General features: G+C 50.8%; 1 protein-coding gene across 1 annotated transcript; it reads right to left on the bottom strand.

The window, feature by feature from the left end:
- Positions 1 to 1,381: 1,381 nt before the first annotated feature.
- On the bottom strand, positions 1,382 to 22,902 carry PABPC1L (poly(A) binding protein cytoplasmic 1 like). The gene is made up of 14 exons (XM_025932631.2): positions 22,647 to 22,902; positions 20,417 to 20,610; positions 18,792 to 18,907; positions 16,506 to 16,645; positions 16,249 to 16,343; positions 12,797 to 12,934; positions 12,402 to 12,497; positions 7,489 to 7,755; positions 6,364 to 6,448; positions 5,664 to 5,792; positions 5,011 to 5,114; positions 4,053 to 4,146; positions 2,478 to 2,608; positions 1,382 to 2,030 (listed from the first exon to the last, which is right to left on the bottom strand). Exons 1-14 carry the CDS (start codon positions 22,837 to 22,839, stop codon positions 1,962 to 1,964), a joined length of 1,851 nt encoding a protein of 616 aa, XP_025788416.1. The 5' UTR covers positions 22,840 to 22,902; the 3' UTR covers positions 1,382 to 1,961.
- Between the last annotated feature and the right edge of the window lie 628 nt (positions 22,903 to 23,530).

The raw sequence follows: 23,530 nt of genomic DNA, 5'->3' as shown, positions 1-23,530 counted from the left end.
AGCAGGGGAGAAGCGGAGAGGGAGACACAGAATCCCAAGCAGGCTCCAGGCTCCGAGCTGTCAGCACAGAGCCCGATGCAGGGCTTGAACTCAACAAACTGAGATCATGACTTGAACTGAAGTTGGATACTTAACCAACTGAGCCACCCAGGCTCCCCTCCTAGAAGTTTTCAGAAGTATTTGAATAGTTTCATGTGTATTTGTCATATTGTGACGCTGGTCTATTGTCCTCTGTCATACCACTTTATATCCCACGAAGATAATAGCAGCTGTCAGGACCCTTGGTTTCTTCCCTTTATGGTCGTTTCTCCTTTTTATTTCCACATTTCCCATGTTTTAGATCTCTGTGCTACTTTCTGGGTGTTTTCTCTAAATTTATCATCTATCATTCTTTTTTTACCCATATGTAATCAACTGTTTGACCCAGACATTGAGTTTATTTCTGTGACTACTTTTTTTGCTTCCTAGAAGTTTTAGTTATTTTTAAATCTGGTTTTTCTTCTTGTGACATATAGTCTTAACAAATGTTTTTCCTTTATGTGTTTGAATATTATAAATGTCGTTAAGGTATTTTTTAGATCAATTATCTTGAGCTCCTTGGGTATGATTTTTTTTTTTAATGTTTATTTTTGAGAGAGAGTGTGCGTGCACAAGCAGGGGAGGGGCAGAGAGAGAGGGAGACACAATCTGAAGCAGGCTCCAGGCTCCGAGCTGTCAGCACAGAGCCCGACGTGGGGCTCAAACTCACAGACCACGAGATCGTGACCTGAGCCGAAGTCGGACGCTCAACCGACTGAGCCACCTCTTAGGCAGGCACGACTCTTACCTGATTTGAGGCAGGTTGAATGGTGCCATCCATTCACAACTGACTTTTTCTTCTTAAAGTCTAAAAGGCAAGCATCTTGATTTACTAAGGAAAACATAGAAGGTAAAACCAGGACCCGGGAAGGGATCCTAAAGCAATTCTACATGGGTTCTTCTCTGATGGTGTTACAGAGCCCTCAGCCAGCCAGCCCAGAGCCTACAAGTAGTTGCTGCTTCCGGGGTGTATACCTGCACTGCAGGGTACTCAAGCCCGGGGTCCAGAAACCTCCGTGTACGTCACATGTGGGCACCTGTAGCTTTAGCTCCTTCTCTCGGTGCCGTGTGAAGACAACCATTCAGTCCCGCACTGAGCCACTTCCTGGTGGGCTTCTGCTCCTCTGGGGCCGTTCCAGACGGTCCTGCTCAGTTCCTGGTGACCTTGGTCTGGCGCACACACAGCTTCTCCCATAACTCTTTGGGCTTCTGTTCCTTCGAGCCACATCCCCAACCCAGTCAAGTCCACCCTTGGCTCTGGCCCACCTCCCTCAGACACAAGAAAGCCTCCTGGGAGACAAGACAGTTTGCAGCACTTTTAATGCACAAAAGGAAAGGGTGACAGGCTGGCGGGGGGGACCGGCCTTCATTCCACATACAGAGCTCAAGTACAGATACAGCCTGAGTGGGAAATAAGTTACAGCTCCCGGGGACAGAGAGCCAAAAGCAGGAAGCGCTGTTCAGCCGAGGGAGTGAGGATCCCGCTGTCTGGGGATGAAAGGAGAGGAATGAATCCTTCTAACATACAGCAGACACCTGGTCTCAATGGAGAAGGCAGAGCAGACGAAGCAGGCCACATACACAAGATAAATTCACCCAGTGCCCAAGGACAGCCCAGCCTATCCCCAGTGACGCCAGGCAGGGCAGCTGGTGAGAAAACACCCGCACTTCGCACAGGGGTCAACACTCATTCTCGTCCCACGGTCTGTCCGCTCCTTTGCGCCTCGCAGCAAACTCCTCGGTGCTTCAGAGAGCGAGCCGGCGCCAACATGGTTTCTCCGCGGGTTTCTCAAAGTCAGCCCCTGCCCGGCTCTTCCCAGCTTCTCTTGGGCCCACCGCTGCTTCCATCTCCGTCTCTCCCACCCCCAGCCACCCACCTGGTTTCAGAGCACATTCACTTTTGTCAGCTCCGCGGCCTGGTGTGCCTGCAGCACCGCCAAAGCCTCTTCCACCTGTGGGTCGTTAGTGGGGGTTAGTGCAGCTGCCCAGCGGGGTCCCCAGGAGAGCCCTGGCCGCCCACTGCCTCTGCCTGCTAGATGCCACAAGTCGCCTCCCTCCACGGCACTGCCGTTTGCGAGCGCCCGTGATGAGCGGGTCGTTGGTTGCCTTCTCCAGACAGATGGACGCCACCAGACAGCTGGGAGAACCTGAGCCCGGTCCTCAGAACACCGCTGCCCGTACCGACACCTTGTACTTGGAGCTGCAGAGAATTAACCTGGAGGGGCTGGAGGGGCCAACCCCGAGGCCTCCCGCTCGCAGATGTAGCCCGTACGAGCTGGCATCAGCGGGAAGGTAAACTTCGTCCAGGCGGCAGCCTGCTAACTCCTCTAGGAGAGGTGCTCGTCATGAGCTCTCCTCCTATCCTCACGAGGCACCCTGCCACCCAGGCCCCAGCCCACCTTGGCATTGAGGGACTCGGGGGACTCCAGCATGAGCAGCAACTCTGAGTTGTCGATCTCCAGCAGCATGCCCGTGATCTTGCCAGCCAGCTGGGTGTGGGCATCGTAGATAAGGGGGTACAGACGCTCACCTGTACAGAACACCTGGCTGACATCCCAGCAGCCCCAGGGAGGCAGGGGGTACTGTGGAAGGGAGCAGTAAGGCATGTGGTGGGGGGTCGTCCCAGAACTGCTCCTTCTGGGCTGTGTCACTTAGCCTCACTGGGAGGCTCTCTCCCAACTGTAAAGTGCGCAGAGCAAACCCTGCTTCGGAGGCTAGTTTGAAGAATCAAATTTGACATTCTACATGAACGAATCTACACAGAGCCTGACACAAACTTGGTTGGTGTTTAAAGACTACTCTTGTTTGGGGCAGCTGGGTGGCTCAGTCGGTTAAGCATCCGACTTCGGCTCAGGTTATGATCTCACAGCTTGTGAGTTCGAGCCCCGCGTCGGGCTCTGGACTGACAGCTCGGAGCCTGCAGCTTGCTTCGGATTCTGTGTCTCCCTCACTCTCTCTGCCCCTCCCCCGCTCACACTCATGCTCTCTCCCTCCCTCAAAAATAAGTAAACATTAAAAAAAAAAATTTAAAGACTACTCTTATTCATTTTGCAAGAAATAGTTCTAATACACACATTGAGATTCTAGACAAGACAGGCTAAGGCTGAACTGGACTTTTTTGGGGGTAGGAGGAGCCACACACACGAGATAAATTCACCTTCCGCCATCAGGCACTTCTGGTGGCAGAGCCTAGCGTTGGTGGTCAGCCCATCTTGGCCATGTGTGGAGGGTCTGGCCAGGATTGTGTGCTGGGTGGGAGAGTTACCCCGTGAGGAAAGTGAAGAGGTTTGCAGGGAACTGCTAACAGAGCCTTCTGCCTCCATTAAGCCCATTTAGAATTTTCCTTTGAAGAGTGGGTAGTAAAGTGGCAAAACCCCAAGTGAGCCGAGAAAACAAGTGGAGGGAATCGGGACGGACTTCAGAGAGGTTCTGGAAATCTTGGTGGCCGTGAAGGCAAGAACCTGGCAAGTTATTCACTCAGCAGTTAGCGGCATCCTTTAGCAGGGCCTGCCGTAGACCCTGGGCTGGAGGAGAATTGCACAAGGAACTCGCAGTCCAGTGGGGAATGTGTAAATACGAATTTCTGCACATTTATTTCCCACCTCCCTGCAGCGGGCACTGGGAGACAGAGGACATGTGGTGATGGCTTCTTCCCATTCAGGAGATGTAAGAAACAGCAACACCCACCAACAGAAAGAAACCCTTAGTCCTGGCCGCAGATCTGCCCACAGCTGGGATCTCTCCAAGCCTGTCACGGCCCTTGAACAGCAGAACTGAAGAAACCTCAGGACCATCTGGTCTGACCAGTGCTTTAAGACGAGAGGGAAGCCGAGGAGAGCAGAGGCAACCCGGACCAAGCCACCCAGCAGGTTGGTCAGCGGCAAAGCTGGACCTTGTCCACGTGTCTGACCTCCACTCAACATGTTTCCTGCCAGGCTGGCCAACTCCCCCTGCTTCCTGCTCCAGCCACTCACCGATCATCTGCTTTTGTTCGTGCAGTGGCGCTGCGGCCAGCATGGACGCCGTCAGGGGCTCCTGTCCCGGAATGCGCACAGCAGGCTCCTGGACCTGCAATGGTGCCGGGGACACATCCCTTAACCACCACAGATGGGCAAGGCCTCAAAACCCTCACCCTGTCAGGTGAGCACAGGCCTCCAGGAAGGCTCTGGAAGAGGGGAGCAGGGGGCAAGGTATGGACAATCGGGTGGGACAGAGTCCCTAACAAGGGCACAGTGGGATAGACAAAGTCACCCTCTAATTCAGACGCCTTCCACGGTGCCAGGAACCTGTCAAGGCCCCACTGGATGTTGCCAAGTGAAAGTCACACATTACTAACCACTTCGTGCCAAATAAGGCACTTTTTATCAAGTAGCTTTATGGCCACATCCCCAGCATACTTCTGACCCTTCCCTATTCTGGTAACTTTAAAAGCATGTTGCTGTTTAAAGACTACTCCCTTGTTTCTTTTGCAAGGAAGAGTCTGAAGTATACACATTAAAATTCTAGGCAGGATACGATAATGCCGAGTTTGAGACTTGGGCAGGAAGATAAATACATAGCATTTTAATTTAATCACAGTAGGTATTTTTAGTTCTGTTTTGTAGATTAATCCCATCCCTTCAATATTCAGCATATCGCTAGGATATTTTTCCTTGCTGCTCAACACTGAATACGAAGGAAATACAGATTACTTTTGTTAATAATCCAGGCAGAGCAAACCATAATTAATAAACCAAACATGATCTTGGCTCTTTCCCTCCTTCTGTTAGTAAGGGGGATTGTTTCTCAATTGTACACGTTACTAAACGAAACTTTGCTCGTTTATAATTCAAGAAGAGAAACAAACAAACAAACGAGGGCCAGTGCCTTAGCCAAGGTTCTGAGCCAAGGCCCCAGGAGCCCAGACTAAGAGGGCAGTCAGGCCAGCCTTACCCCGTGGTTGTATGTTGCTGAGGAATATTTGTGTGTCAGCAGAGGCCCACTTGGTGCAGGATATCCCGCCCCGCTGGCTCCTGTGGTCTGGGTACCAATATTGGCTGTAAGGAGTAAGCAGGGGAGTTAGGGCCTGACAGTGATCTAAAGCCAGGAAGCCTAAAGACAAGCATTCACGTAGAATCCCCAGCACCGACTGTGAGGCCGGCACACAGATGTACAAACGTTTGCCGAATGAAGGAACAGATGTGCTGGCCTTACAGCTCAAACCTACGCCCTTGTTCACAGCTGCCGCAGTACTTGCTAAGGTTCTGATGTGATGCTAAGCCCCGCCATGTGTGATCTCATTCACCCACACGACAAAACAGGAGGGCTATTTTCATCCCTATTTTAAAAAGATGAGGTAGGTGATCAGATACAGTAGTTAGCGAGGCCACAGAGCGAGTTGGCCCCAGGAACCGGGTCTGTGGGACTCTGGAACCCACACGAACTACTGTGCCTCACAGCCTCCAAAGTCAGCTCTACCCTCCAAGAGGCAAACGGCAAGGTCACCACAGAGGCCAGTCCTGACTCCCCGCCTGTGCCAACCCAGCACCAAGCCCCTACCCCACCCTCCGCGCACACCCGTTCCCCTTGACCCAGCCCACACTCACCCACTCTCTGGGTGTGGGGCACCGTGGGTGGCACCTGGGTGGAGGCCTGCCTGACACCGCTGACCTGCGCCGGGGGGCGCCGCAACATGGCTGGTGGTCGGATCATTGAGGCAGCTGGAGGGTAGGTGGCTTGTGGCACAAAGAACACGGAGAGAAAGGTCGGTGGGGCAGGGGCAGGACAATCAGAGCGGCGCACTGCGCCCTGAACGTTCTGGGGTGAGAAAGGCAATGGGTGGGAAAGGGAAGTAGAACATTCGCAGCAAAAAAGATGGGTGAATTCACCTAGTCAGGCAGACCCAGAACTCCAGGGACCGCAGACCGCATGATCACACCCGCTGGGTCCCCAAGCAGCTGCAAGGGAGGGCGAGCTCTGCTCCCAGAGAGGGGCCGGAGGGGCAAGACTGCCATGGGAGTGCGTTCTCATGGTCACAGATCAGACAAGTCTTGGGAGCTAACTGAAGAGAATGGCTGCACCGCTAGTCTTTCACAAGGTCGGCACTGCTTGGGGCTTTATGCACACCTCATTCAGAAGGGGAAACTGAGGTTCAGAGAGGTGAAGTTACCCACCCAAATGAACACCCTGGGAAGTAGAGCCAGGCTTGCCCCCAAAGCCTGTGTTCATAGCCCCAGGTTCCATGCTGCCCTGAGGGGTCCACCATCTGTGGGCCAGGCTGAGGGTACAAAGGGCGGAGTCACTCACACGAGGGTCTCGGAGGCTGGGCCGTCCACCTGGGGGCAGGCTGCACGGGAGAGCTGGATGCATAGTACGCAGTCTGGGCAGGAGGCTGTGCGGGAGAAGACTGGGGGTGAGGGGGTCGCAGCAGGTGAGAAACCGCATCCCCTCATGGACACCCCTGCAGAAACTCCACCGCCCCCCTCCAGGGTTACTGATTAGTAAAGACCCACAAGCTGGAATGAAATCTCCACTACCCCAGTTCAGGCTATTTGTTAGCCCTGAACCTTCCAGGGCAAGGTCTCAGGTTCAATCCTTGCTCCTTGTCATCAGAGCCACTGGCCCAAACAGCAGCATAAAATGGTGACAGACCTACTCAGACTTGTGCCAGCTTAAGCTACTGCTAAGAGGAGTGGGGGGTGGGGCGCCTGGGTGGCGTAGTTGGTTAAGCGTTCGCCTCCTGATTTCAGCTCAGGTCACGATCTCACAGTTTGGGAGTTTGAGCCCCACACTGGACTCTGTGCTGACAGCATGGAGCCTGCTTGGGATTCTCTCTCTCCCTCTCTTTGTCCCTCCCCTGTTCATGCTCTCTCTCAAAATAAATAAAACTTCAAAAAATTAAAAATAAGTAAAAAGAGCAGGGGAACAGATACGTCCATCCCCGCAGCTGCAAATGGCCAACACCTTTCCACTCCCTCTAAGTCCTGGGAGCTCCCTTCCCAAGGGGGGCTGCTCAGAACACTGGCCTCCAGGAGAGAGGTTGGCAGGCAGCCCACAAAACAGGACCATCTGAGTTGGGGAAATGCTACATGCTCTCTGCTGGTTTGGGAAAGTCCTGACGCACACCAGCACGTTAGGGTAGAATAATGTGTGCGGTAAAGCATAGTATAATAAGGAAAGCTAGTTCCTTTTCCTTAATGCATGGTTTCTCAAACTTATTTGACCAGGGAGCATCTTTTTTAGCACAACACGAACCTCTCCCTGGTTGGGGACACACACTCTTACCCCCCGTTACCAGGTGGGGTTAAAGTGGCCTGCCTGCCAAGTTTCCAGCAGAAACAAGTTGAGAAGCTACATCTACCTGTGAGGCTGTCTTCCTGCTCTACCTGGCTGTCAGGGAAGGGGTGCAGCAGGGTTCGGGCAGGCCATCACCTGGGGCACAGCGGGCAGGAAGTAGCTGGCGGGCTGCTGGAAGGAGCCCAAGAGGGGGCCACCCAGGGCCCGCACAGTAGACAGGCGCTGCATGTACTGGTTGGTCAAGATGGCCTTCCGTTCCTCTTTGCGCTGGGCCAGGGCCACGTACAGCGGCTTGGTGCCCACGATGCGCCCGTTCATCTCTGTCACGGCCTTTGTCGCCTCTTCTGGAGAGGAAAAACACACAAAGCCAAACCCCTTGCTGTGGCCACCCTCTGTCATCACCTAAAAGCAAGACAAGACAAGGGCTGCTGGGGGTGGGGAAGGAAGACTCCTGGGGCTGTGTCCCCCTCCTCCCCCGGGGCCCAGCCGGGCAGTGAGCAGACCCAGGAGAAACTGTCACCCTGACATTGACTGAGGCCCACCGCATGCCAGATGCCGGACTGCCTTCTTGCTCCACAGGCGCCGCCACCTGATCATGGGGGGCACCACGACTCCCACTTCACAGGTGACGGAAGCGGGGGCTCAGGAGTGACTTGGCTGAGACCAGTCAACTTGCTGAGGGCTGCTCACTGTTTTTTTTTTTCATTTTTTTAATGTTTATTTATTTTTGAGACAGAGAGAGACAGAGCATGAACGGGGGAGGGTCAGAGAGAGAGAGGGAGACACAGAATCTGAAGCAGGCTCCAGGCTCTGAGCTGTCAGCACAGAGCCCGATGTGGGGCTCGAACTCATGGACCGTGAGATCATGACCTGAGCCAAAGTCGGACGCTTAACCGACTGAGCCACCCAGGTGCCCCAGCTGCTCACTGTTTAACAGGACATTCCCTAGAGTCTGTGAGAACAGCAGCATTTCAGAATTTTTTTTTTTATATTTAAATTCTTTCTGAAATGATTTTCCTAGGCTGTGATGGAAGGCCGGTTTAAATGGTATCTACCCTCATCAGAGGGGCTAGGATGAAGAGGACAGTTTAGGATTGGTTAAAATCCAAGAACAGGGCAGGGGTCCTTAGCCAGAGCCACGATCTTAAACACTTCGTTTGAGGTCACTGTGATGAAAATCTGCATTTTGACTACCCTCTGGTTATTTTAATTCTTAGGATTCTTTAGTTCATTTGTGAAATTATGGACATAATAAAATGTTCTTAAGAGTTAGGTATCCTAGACTCCAATAAAAACTTAGATTTGAATGGGGGCACCTGGATGGCTCAGTCAGTTAAGCGTCTGACTCTTGATTTCAGCTCCGGTCATGATCTCAGCGTCGGGAGGTGGAGCCTTGTGTTGGGCTTTGCACTGGGTGTGGAGCCTGCTTAAGATTCTCTTTCCTTCTACCACTCACACACGCTTGCTCTCTAAAATAAACTTGTAAATAAATATTTATTTATTCAAAAAATTAATAATTAAAAAAATTAAAGTTAAAAAAAGGTATGGAATATAAAAATTAAAAGGTTTAAATTTATATTTTTTTGTGCCTGTTAATTTTCTTCATGGTGGAAATAAAAATCCTTATTACAATTGGGGGGGGGGAAAAAAAGGTGGGTGGGAACTTGTCCAGGGTCACCCAGCCTGTGGACACCCATCAGCCAGAATTTGAACCCAATGCAGCATTCCGGTGACTTCCATTGCCTCTGCAAGGCACTGAGCCAGATTCTTTAGGAGAAATCTGGGGATTTCTCCTTCTGGGGAAGGCATTCTTAGTGTTGTTATTAAAATAACCTTTTTATTTTGCAATACCTCTAGGTGTACAGAAAAGTTGCAAAAATAGTACAGGGTAGCCATCTTTCACCCAGGCTTGCCCTAATGTAAACGAGTCAGAGGGACTTGGCCGAGACCAGTCCACATGTGTCAAAACCAGGATGTTAACAATCGATACGGTTGTTATTAGCTACAATGCTATTGACTGAACTGCAGATTTCATTGGGATTCCACTAGTTTTTCTAATATTTTTTTTTTCTCTTCCAGGATCCAATCCACATTGCATTTATGGTTCTTATTTTGGGGGTAGGGGGAGGTCTAGACACTGGCCTGGCCCATGCATTTAGATTTGAACTGACATACTTTTTAAATCTGCTCTATTAAAGCCCATTCTCTACAAATCATCAATTTTCAAACTGCACCTTGCAACCCATTCATACGGGGGCCTGACCCTGAGGGTTCACAAATCCCCCCCCCCCCCCGCCCCGCCGAGGGAGGCCAGTGGATAGAATTCAGGGGGTCTGTGAACTTGGATGGGGGGGAAAATGGCATCTTAATTTTCACGTTAGTGTTTCCTTCTATTTTGAACACAGGCAACAAAAATAGGGGAGTCTTGGCTGTGCTTGTGATTTTGTCAGGAAGAGAAAGAAGATATTTTCATGTGTCAACCACTGCGGATCTCAAAATATCATTTGTGCTAATTGGTACCTCTCTAGACCTTCTCGTTTGATGTAATTATGAACCACATACTGCTGTTACCTTAGCATTTTGATAATTATATTTCAGTAGAATTGTTTCTCTGCAATCCTATGAATTTTCTTTTAGGCATTTAAGAATATTCTCAGAAGGGATCTGTAGGCTATCATCAGACAGCCAAATTTTCTTGACACAAAAGTATTGTCTTAGCAAGGTAATAAAAACTTGTTAGGTAGTAAATAATGATAAAATGCACTTATATAGCTTCTATGAATGTGACAGTGTTATTAGCACTTTATCTACCTTAACTTGTTTTCATAATCACTGTATTTTATACATCATAGAAATCATATAAATATGTAAGCCTACATAAAATCCCCATTTTATAACCTAATTGGTCAACTAACAAGATAGTGCCACAACTCTAAGTAACCCAGATTTTTAGAATTCCTTCCACTCGAGGAGTCCTCAAGGAGGTGGGTGAATCCCCAGAAATTACACACAATGTGTGAATAATCAGATCACTATTTTACCGCTTGTGGGCAGGCGCTCTACATGCTGACTCTTTAGTGCTCAGGACACCTCGAGAGGTAGGGAAGTTTGCTCCCACTTTACAGACGGGTAAACGGGCTCCAAATGGCAAAGTCACTTCCTGCAGATCCTACAGCTAGTTAATGGTAGGACTGGGATTTAGACCACAATACTACCCAAATTTATACCCAAAGTATAAATTTGCTGGGCAAGAGGGCCCACAGCTTTTTTATAATGTTTAAGCAAATTTGTTGATGCTTAATTTACATGTCCCACAGCTCGGTCACATTTGAGTCCTTAACTCAAAAACTGTTAGAACCTCTTCCCCAAACACCAGGCATTTAAAATTAGATTCAACAGGGCTGCCTAGGTAGCTCAGCTGGTTAAGCATCAGACTTCGGCTCAGATCATGATCTCACAGTTAGTTCAAGCCCCACATCAGCCTCTGTGCTGACAGCCCAGAACCTGGAGCCCACTTCGAGTTCCGTGTCTCTCTCTCTGCCTCTCCCCTGCCCCTGCTCACACTGTCACTGTCTCTCTCTCTCTCTCAGGAAGAAGTAAACATTAAAAAAAAAAATTTTTTTTTTAATGTTTATTTTTGAGAGACAGAGCATGAGCAGGGGAAGGGCAGAGAGAGAGAGACACAGAATCTGAAGCAGGCTCCAGGCTCTGGGCTGTCAGCACAGAGCCTGATGCGGGGCTCAAACTCACAAACCATGGGATCATGACCTGAGCCGAAGTCAGATACTTAACTTACTGAGCCACCCAGGCTCCCCAAGCATCTGACTCTTGATTTTGGCTCAGGTCATGATCTCGCGGTTCGCAGGATCAAGCCTCATAGCAGGTTCTGTACTGACAGCATGCAGCCTACTTGGTGTTCTCTCTGCCCCATCCCTGCTCTCACTCTCAAAATAAATAAAAATAAACTTAAAAAAATTGGATTTAACAGGCACAAGAACTTCCTAAGAACCCAACCATTGTATCACATGTGCTGGTCTCCAGCCCCCTTACTCACACTGATCTCTTTGGAAAGTTCCTCATTCCCACCTGCAGCTCCCTACCTCCTCACAGCCAAGCCAAATGTGTCTCACACTTCTTACAGGAAGCCCTCCTTCCTGTTCCCCTGGGCTACCATACCTCTGCCTCCAGTACTCCCACCCTCACTACAAAAACACCTTATAATAGATTTGAGTTAGTGATGTGTCTGACTTCCCCACTTGACTATAAGCTACTCGAGGGCAAGAACCACATCTAACTTGTTACTGTATACTTCCCAGAGGGCCCGGTAAGACAGGAGGTGCTTAAGGATGAAACGAATGAATGCTGGGTCATCTTAAAATCACCTGGGGAGCTTTTAAAATAAAATGCCCAGGCCCTACTCAGAGAGCGTGAGTCGTCTGACTCAGGTGTCTGTCTTTAAGAGCTCCCCAGGGGAGTTTTAAAAGCCAGGGTTGAGAACCACCCAATGAGCCCAACGCTCTCCTTGTAGGGATGAAGGTCAGAAGACATCTGCTGAAAGTCACAGAGCTACTGAGAACAGCCAATCATCACTTCTCAGGTGCTAAGGGGGCTGGACACGTGGTAGGTGCTCAGTAAATGGGGAATGAATGAATGAATGAAGAATATAGCAGCCCAACCTCCTCATTTTCCAGATGGGGGATGGGGGTCCGAAAGACAACAAAACAAGCAGTGGAAATTCTGAAACATGAATTTCTAGAATCTGGCATACAGTAGGCACTCAATAAATGCTTATTAAATGAACCAAGGTTACAGTGAGCCCCAATAAGTCCAGCTGTGTGATTGGGACTGGACTTCAACCCTCTTCCCTTCCAGAGCAGACAAGGCTGCAGATGGACGTCAAGTTCCAATGGGGGGGTCAGACATAATCCCCCCCAAACTCTTAAAAGGAGTAGCTCAGCACCAACTCCCTGGAAGAAGGGGTATATAGGCAGCAGGAAGATGGAGGGGCAGGCTCTCTATCCCCTGTAGGTGCCCCCCCCAGCCCTCACCTTGGCACTGGTAATCACTCCATAGGGAGAGAACTCTCTTCTCAGCTTCTCATCATCGATGGAGTCATCCAGGTTCTTAACATACAGGTTCACACCCTAGAAAGAGAGGTTACTGTGGATGTGTCCCTTCCCCTCCACGCCCCAGGTTACCTCATGTCAGGGACCAATGTAGGCCACGGGGGCCCTGCAAGCCTTGGCCACCAAGCCTCCTGCTTCCAGTCTGGCATGGCACCCACGCCCCCAGCCGGCGTGCCCATCACTGGAAGCTGCAGCCCCCAAGGCCCCTAAAGCCAGCTTCCTGGGGGTGGGATTGCTGGAGAAAGGCTTCATATTCAGGACCCTCCACACACACACACTCACATGGCTGCAGCTGTCACCAGGGGTCTGACCCTCACCTGGTAACGGGTCAGCCGGTCCTGCTTCATCTGCTCGAACCTACGCTTCAGCTCATTCTGCCTTTCCACCCGCTTCTGGGCCCGGCCCACGTACAGTAGCCGCCCTCTCACCTCCTTCCCATTCATGTCCGTCACGGCCTGGGCAGAGAGGGAGCGAGCGTCCTTGGTAACCACCCCCATGAGGCCCTGGCCTCCAGTCCCTTCAAACCAGGCCAGCCTTGTTAGCTGAGAATAATTAGTATCAGGATAAAAGCCACTTAAAGAATCCACTTTTTTAAAAACATGGGACAAAATTTCAGAGTAAATCATAGATTTAAAAAAAAAAAAAAAACTTGATTTGCGCTCTACTTTAAGAAGTGAAATTGAAATTTGCAAAGTTTCCCACAGTTAACCTTTAGGTTCTTAACTTTAGGTACACACTGATGATCTGAACAGAGCAGGGAGAATTCTTTCAAAACGGCATGAGCGCATAATCAACATCCTTCACTTCATGCTGGATTTCACAGCACAAAGAATCCTTTTTACTAACTACGAAGGCTTTCGTTTTTGTTAAGAAACATGTCTTAACCCTTTTTTCTTCTTCTTTTCTTCAGATAGCTGGCCTAAGCATGCCACATCCTAAATGGTCAGTGGCTTTGATTGCACGGAATCCTACATCTTCTACAAGATGTGCAACTTCTCTTAATGCATTTATACTGAATTTTTTTTTTTAATTTTTTTTTTCAACGTTTATTTATTTTTGGGACAGAGAGAGACAGAGCATGAATGGGGGAGGGGCAGAGAGAGGGAGACACAGAATCGGAAACAGGCTCCAGGCTCTGAGCCATCAGCCCAGAGCCTGACGCGGGGCTCGAACTCACGGACCGCGAGATCGTGACCTGGCTGAAGTCGGACGCCTAACCGACTGCGCCACCCAGGCGCCCCTATACTGAACTGAATTTACATGGACTTATCTGCAAAAAAAAAAAAAAAAAAAAAAAAAAAAAAAAAAAATCAGTAAAAAGGTAGACTCATGTGTGTCCCAGCTCGATGGTTAGAGTTAGACACTAGTGTTAGTGAGGAGATGTTTGAAAAGGGCCTTTTTTAAACGTAAGCTCTAACACCCAAAGTGGGGCTTGAACAAAAGGGAATTTTTTAAGTGGCCAACTAGTTAGTAAATATTTTTACATCATGAGGATATTTCCTTACCTAAATATGCAAATCTATGTAAACATAGTCGAAGGCCACAGAAACTGCTAGTTGTACGTCAGTCTTTAAGGTCATTACCTGGGTTTTCTATTCTGTTCCACTGGTTTACATGTCTATTTTTCTGCCAGTACCACACTGTTTTGATTACTACAGTTTTGTAATATAACAATGGAATATCACTCAGCGATTAGCAAGAAGGAAATATTGCCATTTCAAGATCATAGATGGAGCTAGAGAGTATAATGTTAAGCAAAATAGAGTAAGGCAAATACCGTATGATTTCACTCATTTGTGGAATTTAAGGAAAAAAATGAGCAAAGGGAAAAGAAGAGAGAGAGAGAGAGAGAGAGAGAGAGAGAGAGAGAGAGAGAGAGAGAGGCAAACCAAGAAACAGACTCTCCACTATAGAGAGTAAACTGAGGGTTACCAGAGGGGAGGGGGCGGGTGGGTTAAATAGGTTAGTTAACATACAGCAGAATATTAGTTTCAGGTGTACGATATAGTGATTCAACACTTCATCACCCGGTGCTCATCACAAGTACACTCCTTAATTCCCATCACCTATTTAACAAGATTTCATTGTTTTTTATGGGTAATATTCCATTGTGTGTGTGTATGTGTGTGTGACCCCACATCTTCTTTATCTACTTGTCAACTGATGGACACTTGGGCTGATTCCATAACTTGGCTATTGTAGATAATGCTGCTACAAACATCAGGGTGCATATAGAATTGTTGAATCACTATATTGTACACCTGAAGCTAATATAACACTGTACAAAAGAAAGTCATGCTTACAGAAATCATTAACATAAAAGTCATTACCAAAGTCTCTAAGACTGTGGAGTCTATAGACCCCTGAGGCTTCACCCACCTATTCCAACTTGTCGTTTTACAGGTGAGCAAACCAAAGCCTAGAGAGAGAGTGGCATTTGTCCAAGGACACACAAGAAGTCACCTCTCGAAAGAAGCCATTCACTTAAGAACAAGACTTCTGACTCAGAAAGAGCTGGTTCTAATCCCCATGTTGCCTCTTGCTAGCTACCACCCTGTGGAGCCTGAAAACGGTTTAGCCCACACTGGTGAAGCAGCGAGGAGAGTGTATGCAGCCCTCAGCACAGTGCCCGGCCCATGGCAAGTGCCCAGCAAGAAGTGGCTGCCGTCAAGATGGCACCAGGTAGGGTCTCTAGCCAGAACCCACAATGAGCTGAGATCCCCCTTGTCCAACGGTCTTCATGGGGCAGCATCCAAGGAAAGAGCTTTAGGGTAGGAAGGCAAATGGGACAACATCACTCCAGCTCGGTCACTGTGTGACCTTGTACCATTCACTTGTTCAGCTAATAGGTAGCTAGTACGTACTGGCAGGTGCAATGCTGGAGATTTAAGGGTGAAATGAGATCCGGCCCCCACCCTCAGTCCTATTACATGGAAATCTGTGTTAATGATGGAGAGAGACAGAAAGGGCACCTCACCAGAAGCACGGGATGGAAGAAGAGGCTTCTCGGTGGAGGGAAAGCATAAATGGAGACCCACAGGATAAGCACTAAGTAGTCTGAAGCCACGCCGTCTGATACGGTGGTCACTAGCCGCATGCAGCTACCTGAGCACTTGAACTATGGCTAGTCTGAGTTGACATGTACTGGAAGTACCAGGTTTCAAAGAATCAGTACCAAAAAAGGGGGAATGTAAATATCTGTTTTTATATTGAATACTCACTGGAGTGATAATTTCAATATGTTAAATTGAATGGTAGACATTATTAAAATCAATTTCTGGTGGGTTTTTTTTTTTTTTTTTACCCCTTTTAATATGGCTACTGGAAAATTTTAAATCTCGTACGTGGCTCCCATTACATTTCTACTGGATAGCACTAATCCAAAGAGTAAGAGAAGGGAAAGGTTTGAGAAACAGCATGTATCTGCAAAGGCCTGCGAGCAAGAAATAACCTAAGCGCTTCCCCTCCCTGGCCTCAATCCCACCATCAATTCAAGAAGAGGGTGGTGGCTGTCTCAGAGACCCCTCTACTTCCCGTGGGTGACAAGAATCTATGAAAAGCAGTCAGCCTTAGGGTTTAGAAGCACCAGGTGAGGCTGCAACCTTCTGCCTTCACCACAGGCAGGCAGGGCCCTGACTGTTGTGGGCCCAGGCTGGGGAGGAACTTTCTTCTCCTCTGTGGGCAGCTGGAGCCCCCTCCTCCTGATCTCCTTTCTTCCTAGTACTGGTGTGGTACCTCCTCCAGGAAACGGCCATGGGGAGGCTCCTACCTTCTGGGCTTCCTCATGCTTCTCAAAGTTGACAAAGCCGAAGCCCCGGGAGTGGCCGCTGTCATCCCTCATCACCTTCACACTCAGCATCTTCCCTGGGAAGGGCCAACCTGGCTCAAAGGGGAGTTGGGGAAGCCCCAAGATGCTCCCCTTCCTTCCCCCAGTTCCTCAAGAAGCTCCAGAAAGGCCCCTCCGCCCAACCCAACCTGGGGACAGAAGACAAAGTGATGCCCGATTCCCTTGGGGAACACGCCCACCAAACTGGGAGAAGAGGTCCTGTAGGCCCTGCTCGTCCACGTCCATGTGGAGGTTCTTCACATAAATGTTGGTGAACTCCATGGCCCGAGCTCCCAGCTCTGCTTCCCTCTCCCGTCGAGACTTGAAGTGGCCGACAAAGCTGTGGACACACTGACAGGGTAGGTAGCTGCCAGCCATTAGTCACCCCCATTCCACCCAGCAACCCTGGGTCACTTGGGTCAATTGCCATCAGCCTCCAGGCACCTATATCCCTCATCGAAAGGCTGGGAATACTCTTTAGATGGATTTAGAAAGGCAATACTCTTTAGATGGATTATATCCAAGGCCAGACCACTTCCGACAGCCAAGATTCTATGTTCTAGCATCGGGTTAAGAAGATTTCATTCTATGGGGCACCTGGGTGGTTCATTCCATTAAGTGTTAGACTTCACCTCAGGTCATGAGCTCGCGGTCTGTGAGTTCAAGCCCCACATTGGGCTCTGTGCCGACAGCTCTGAGCCTGGGGCCTGCTTCGGATTCTGTGTCTCCCTCTCTCCCCTCACCCCCCACTCATGCTCTCTCTCTCTCTCTCTCTCTCTCAAAAATAAATAAATGTTAAAAAAAAAAAAAGATTTCATTCTTGGGGTGCCTGGGTGGCTCAGTCAGTTAAGCATCGGACTCTTGTTCTCAGCTCGGGTCATGATCTCATGGTTCTTGAGTTCAAGCCCCGCATCAGGCTCTGCACTGACGGCGTGGAGCCTGTTTGGGATTCTCTCTCTCTGCTCCTCTCTGTCTCTCTCAAAATAAACTTTATTTTAAAAAGATTTTATTCTTGTGGCAAATGCACAGAGACCTCCTACCATACACCAGGCAGTTGAGTGTACATGAGGGAAGAGCAGGAACTAAAGAGTCCTACAGAGGAGGGCTTGAGACCCCACTCTGCAGTTGCCTACCAGTGTGACCCTGGGCAAGTTACTTCACCTCTCTGAGCCTCAGTGTTCATTCTTATAAAACTGGGGATGAGGGACACTTGGCTGGCTTGGTCGATAGAGCATGAGGTTCTTGGTCTCAGGATTGTAAGTTCAAGCACCATGTTAAATTAAATTTTTTAATTTAAAATTTAAATTTAAAAAATTGTTCTTAAATGATTTTTGAGAGACCGAGTGCGAGCGGGGGAAGGGCAGAGAGAGAGAGAGAGAGGGAGACACAGAATCTGAAACGGGCTCCAGACTCTGAACTGTCAGCAGAGAGCCCCACGCGGGGCTCAAACTCACGAACCACGAGATCATGACCTGAGCCGAAGCTGGACGCTTAACCGACTGAGCCACCCAGGTGCCCCTAGAGATTACTTTAAAAGAGAAATAAATAAATAAAATAAAAACTGGGGATGAAACTCAGATCGCAGGCATTTGCTTATTCACTTCACAGGCACTGGGTACACTAGAGAAGCAGTAGTGACAGAACCAACATGGTCTACACATGGGGAAACACATCTAGGAAAGTATCCTAGATTAAGGGGAAAAAAACAGGAGAAAAGTTAATGGTGTCTATGGCACACGTAGCACAAATAAGCTGTAGCCGGCACTACAGATGGAACAGCAAAGGTGAGCTCGGGCAGATGGTGGCTAACGAAGGTCACGTCCTTTGCAGAACTGGGGAAAGCCGGCCGGGCTCAGTTGCATTGACAGGAGCCGCCCCCGAGAAACTGGCCAAGGTAACCCTCAGTGCATCTTCCGGCTCAAAGCCACTTTGCCTCCACGGCACCGAGCGTGGGGCCGGCCATCACCGGGACAGAGTCACAAATGGGGACGGGGAACCCCAGAGCAGGGTCTCTCCAGCATCTGCAGCTCAACTGTCCCATCCATGAAGAGGGGCGGCAGGGGGTGGGGGAGGGATGCCGCCCTTAAAGGTATGAAGATGGTGGGCTAAGCCCAGGCCTGCTTCCCTTCCTGTCCCCAAATCCCATGGAACGACACAAAAGGTTTACGAAAAGAATTTTCACAGCCATGCCAAGAAGGCTGGAAAACAGATGAAGTCACTGACTCCAGGGGTGACGTGGGCACTAGCTGTTCCTGCTGGAACTGCAAAATCCCTACTCGGAGCAATGCTCTCACGAGTCTTAGCAGCCCCGTTTTGACTTGGGGCAAGGGAGCTCCTGAGACCCTGAACTCTGCTGAGGTCACACTGCCAGGAACGTTACCAGCTGCGGCTCAGTGGCTGGTGCCCATCAGACGGTGATGGACGGCATCAGCCCCCCTCCCCAGGTCAGCCGCGGCCCTGCCCCCCCACCGCCGCGCACCACTCACACTTTGCGGTCATTCAGCAGCATCCCGTTCATGGTGACGATGGCCTGCTGAGCGGCCTCATGGGTTTCAAAGTGGACGAAGCCGAAGCCTCGGGAACCGTGATTGTCACACACCACCTGGGCCACGGGGGAGAAGGACAGAGGCAGCATGCAACCGAGGGTTCGGGTAGTAAAGAATGGCACAGGTAACAACTGCTATTTGAGTAGTTGCTCTGTGCCCCACACACAGTCCTTCCACCTTTAACTCAAGCCCCGGCTCTTCCATTCAGATTTAATCACGGTGACTGGGGCCCCCACTCTGGGCCGAGCACCACTAAGGGTATCACATGCTCATCTTGTTACATTTTACTATAAGAACCCCTCCAGGCAATTCTGAGCCTCTGAGCCCCAGCCTGATTGGGGAAAATAGGAATAAATGACTAGCCCAAGGTCACTAGCCAGCCATGCTTCTGATTATTATGGCTACCACTTAGACGGGGAGCAGAGTACCAGGTATCCTTACGTTGTGAAGATTACCAGACATAAAACACAGGCACAACAAGCCTACGAGGTGGCTTCTACAACCGCCCCCTTTTAGAGGAAGCTGAGGTATGGAGAGCTTAGAAAACTGGCCCAAGGGTACATTGCTAGCCACGAAGTGGAAGTGGCAGGATCTGAACCCCAGGCACCAAAGTCCAAGGTCTGACCGACTCTGTAGCGCTGACTCTGCTCAGCAGCTGGCCGCACTACAGGTCTGGTTCTCTTCCCACTGTGCTACGGAAACCTTTCCTGGGCCTTTGACTGCATGGTCACTATGCTTTTCCCTCAGAGCCCCATTTCCAGCTATTCCTAAAAGTGTCACCATCTCCAACCAGCCTGAGAGATCCCAGGGCGGGGCTGACATTTGTGTGCCTTGCAGCTAACCCGGCCCAATGGCCCACAGCAGGTCCTCAGTAGGCCTCAGACACTCGCCTGAGTCACATACAGCTTTCTGTCCAATCCATAGGGGTCCAGAGGAAGCCTCAAGGCTTGGCTGCCAGGATGGCCTTAGTTAGCAGCCCTCCTATATCCCTTTATAATTTCTGTCCTGTCTCTCTGAACCTGGGCTGGTCTCAGGACTTGCTTTGGCCAAAGAAGGCAGTAGAAGCAGTGGTGTGCCAGTTCCGAGCTTACATCTCAAGAGGCCTGGTGAGCTTCCACTCAGTCCCCTGGGCCACTGCCACGGTCACGAGAATAGCCTGAGCTAGCCCACTGGAGGAGGAAAGACTGTAGGGAGGGGAACCGAGGTGCTCCAGCTGACAGCCAACCGCCCTCTAGAAGCAGAGCCAGCCAGCTCTCAGTGGGCATATGAAGGAGCCCAGCCAAGAGCAGAAATGCCTGGCTGAACCCTGTCCAGATTGCCCACTGCAGAATTAGGAGCTGAATAAATGGTTGTTGACAGCCCCTAACCTCTGACGTTGGTTACGCAGCCAGAGCTGACTGATACACAGGCGGCCTCTGATGGATCTGCGAGCAGACCAACTGAACGTGCTTGCTGCGCCTGAGCTGTACCGAAAAGCCATGGGCCGCGGGGCAAGGCGTTGCTCGGCGTCCCTCTACCATACAGGTATGCGACACAGACCCTCCCCCACGAGGGGGCACACCCACCTTGCAAGAGAGGATGTTCCCAAAGGTGGAGAAGGTGTCATATAAGGCCTTGTTGTCTATGGAGTCCTCCAGGTTCTTGATGAAGATGTTGCCCACACCCGACTTGCGGAGTCCTGGGTCCCGCTGGGACCACATGATGCGGATGGGCTGTCCTCTGATCACTTCGAAGTTCATGGTGTCCAGTGCCCGCTCCGCTGGACAGGAGGAGGAGGAGAAAAGGGAGCAAGTAAGGGTATTTCTTTCCCTGAGCCCGGAGGCGCTTAACTGGAATCAGAACAAAGAAAACAGTGCCACTGTCTCGGTGTCACTTGAGAGAAGAGCCTGGAGCCTCAGAGGAGATGAGCAGAAATAATTAACGTGCATGGTGCTCCTCCCACCCTCGTGTTGGGGTCCCATTCAGCTCCTCACAATAGTCGCATGAGCATGGATTCGTAGCCCCACTTCACGGAGGGAAACTGAGGCTCAGAAAGGGGGAAGGATCAGTGGCAGAGCAGGTCTACCACGGTTTCGAGAGCACGTGGAGTAGATAAAAAGGTAAAGGAGGGCCCTTTAGACAAAGAGTGGCAGCAGTTAGGGGAAATGAAAGCTCAGAAGTGTGGAGAGGCAGAGCGGAGATTCAATCCCCAGCAGCAGGACTCTGGGGGATAACACCTCTCTGAGCCTGTTTCTTCACCTGTAAAGTGGGGATGATGAGACTATTACCCACCTTCCCACATCTAACAAAGGGAGAGAATACCACCCACCCCCGGGTTGAAAATTAAATCAGGGATGCGGGGCACCTGGGTGGCTCAGTCACTTAAGCGTGGGACTTTGCCTCAGGTCTCACGAACTGTGAGATAGAGCCCCCGCATGGGGTCGGGGGTGGGGGGGCTCCTTGCTGACAGCGCAGAGCCTGCTTGGGATTCTCTCCCTCTGCCTCCCCCACTCCCCCACTCCCCCACTCTCAAAATAAATAAATAAACTTAAAAAAAATCAGGTATGTAAGGTGCCTTGCATTTTGTGCCTGGTACAAAATAGGAGTTTGGTAAATGGTAGTGTGTCTGAGAACAGCACCCTAGGCCCATTCTCCGGCCACTGCTACGGCCTGCTCCCTGCCAGTAAGAGGTAAACTTTCTCTTCCCTGGAGCTCGATTTATACCATCTGTGAAGTCTGGCAAAAAGGTCAGGACGTGCAGGGCTTGGAGGAAGATGTTAGAGGCAGTGCGAAGTAAAGCAGAGAGCAAAGGAGAAGGCTCTCTGGGATCCAGCTCAGTCACCTGCTGGGAAGCCAGCAAAACCACCCCCAGCAAACCCCCAGTTTAGGAAACCTCCCTATCCACCCAGGAGACCCAGAGTAAGAGTGGCGGCTTTTGAACTTGGCTGGGGCAGCCCTTTTTTGGTGGTTTCTGGAGTCTTATGCCTGAAGGTTATAGCTACCATTCTTCTCTAAGATTAGCACTTACTGAGCCCTCCTGCTGCACCAGATGATACTGGAGAGACGTCATAGACACAGTTCATTCCTTCCACGCTACTGGGGGATAAGCCGTAGCCCCATCTCACAGAAGAGGTACTGAGTGTGAGCTCTTGCTCCGGCTCACAGCCCGACCTGGCGCTCTCAGTCTTTATCCTCTCCATTGTCAAAGTGTGGCCGTAACCACATGGCAAGCTCTAATCAATCCTATCAGCTCTGAAAAACTCTGTTGGGGCCTGGAGTGGAGGGGTTTTCAGGGTTCCCCAAGGAGGAGCCTCTTGGTGCAAGCTCAGGTCTGGCAGCCCCGCAAGGCGGGAGCCCAAGGCCCAGCTCTCCTGGCTTCCCCACTCCACCTGTATCCTCCCCAGGTGCCTTGACTTTCTCACCCTCCCGACCACTCTGCATAAGGTAGGTACGATCCCCATTTTTCAGACATGCGACTGAAACTCAGAACGGTTCATTAATTGCTCAGTCACACAGCTGCCGGCCTTCTGATCCGAGGCCGGCGTGACCCCTTAACCCCTTAGCTGTTTTCCCTCAGCCTTTATAGCTCTCCTCTGTACAACGGAGCACCAATAAAAGACACGGTGAGCTCACACTAATTGCTCGTAGCGGTCTCAGGGGGCTCTTAGGGACAGGGCCCCTTCCAACCCCTTGTATCTCTGGGCCTCAGTGTCCCTGGTTGCAAAATGAGAGATGCAGGAGCAGCCAGAGATGGCAGCGCGGGCCTGAGATGCCATCTGTCGGTCGGTGCGGCTGTGCCCTCCCCCGGGGGCTCACCGTCGGCGGGCTGTTGGAAGTTGATGTAGGCGTAGCCCAGCGAGCGGCGGGTGGCCACGTCGCGGCACACCCGGATGGACAGGATGGGGCCGGCGGGCGAGAACTTCTCATACAGCATGGCCTCGGTCACGTCGGGGTGCAGGTCGCCCACATAGAGCGAGGCGAGCGGGTAGCCCGGGCCGCTGGCGTTCATGGCGGGAACTGAGACGCCGCTCCGGGGCTCTCCCTCTCCGGCGGCAGCCCCTCCCTTTAGCGCCCGCCCCGCCCCGCCCCCCCAGCTGGGACCCCTCAGCGCTCCAGGGGCCCCAGGTGGTGCCCTTGGGACCCCGCCTCCGGAGGCGGGGCGCGCCCTCAACGGGGCCTGCGGGGACGCGGGTTAAGAGCGGGGCCGGATCCCAGTTCCAATCCCGAAGGTCATTGCCTTTCTGGGCCCTTCTCAGTAACAGGGATGGCTCTCTTCTCAAGCGTTCGAGGGAACCGCGCATTTTGTGTTTCACACACGAACAGAATCCCGAGCCGGAAACTCAGCTTCAAAGATTGTGCACCTCGCCTCCTGAAAGGAGTCTTTTTATCGACACAGCCCGAATCCAGCACCCCCTCCTGGAACTGGCCGTGTGAATTGGGACTGAAGGCTCCACGTGAGAATTTGAGACCACAGAGGTCTCCCTTGACACCGGGAAATATTTTCCGGGACCTTCCCTGTCTGCCTTTCTTTTGAACAAGCCATTCCACCTGCATTCCATCTGGAAGGTTCACCATTACTCTCTAGGGACAGCAGGGACCTAACAGTACAAGGTTGTGACAGTGACCCCAAGCTCAGCTTGCAGCCTTAACCTACCTGTGGTGTGGGGGCATAAAAAAAAAAAAAAAAAAAATCCCAACCC

Source organism: Puma concolor, chromosome A3 (assembly GCF_028749965.1).
Source record: "Puma concolor isolate L17-30 chromosome A3, mPumCon1.1.hap2, whole genome shotgun sequence".
In the NCBI taxonomy this organism is placed as follows: domain Eukaryota; kingdom Metazoa; phylum Chordata; class Mammalia; order Carnivora; family Felidae; genus Puma; species Puma concolor.
Note: the sequence above shows the minus strand (reverse complement) of the source record. Positions and strands in the feature narration are given on the sequence as shown.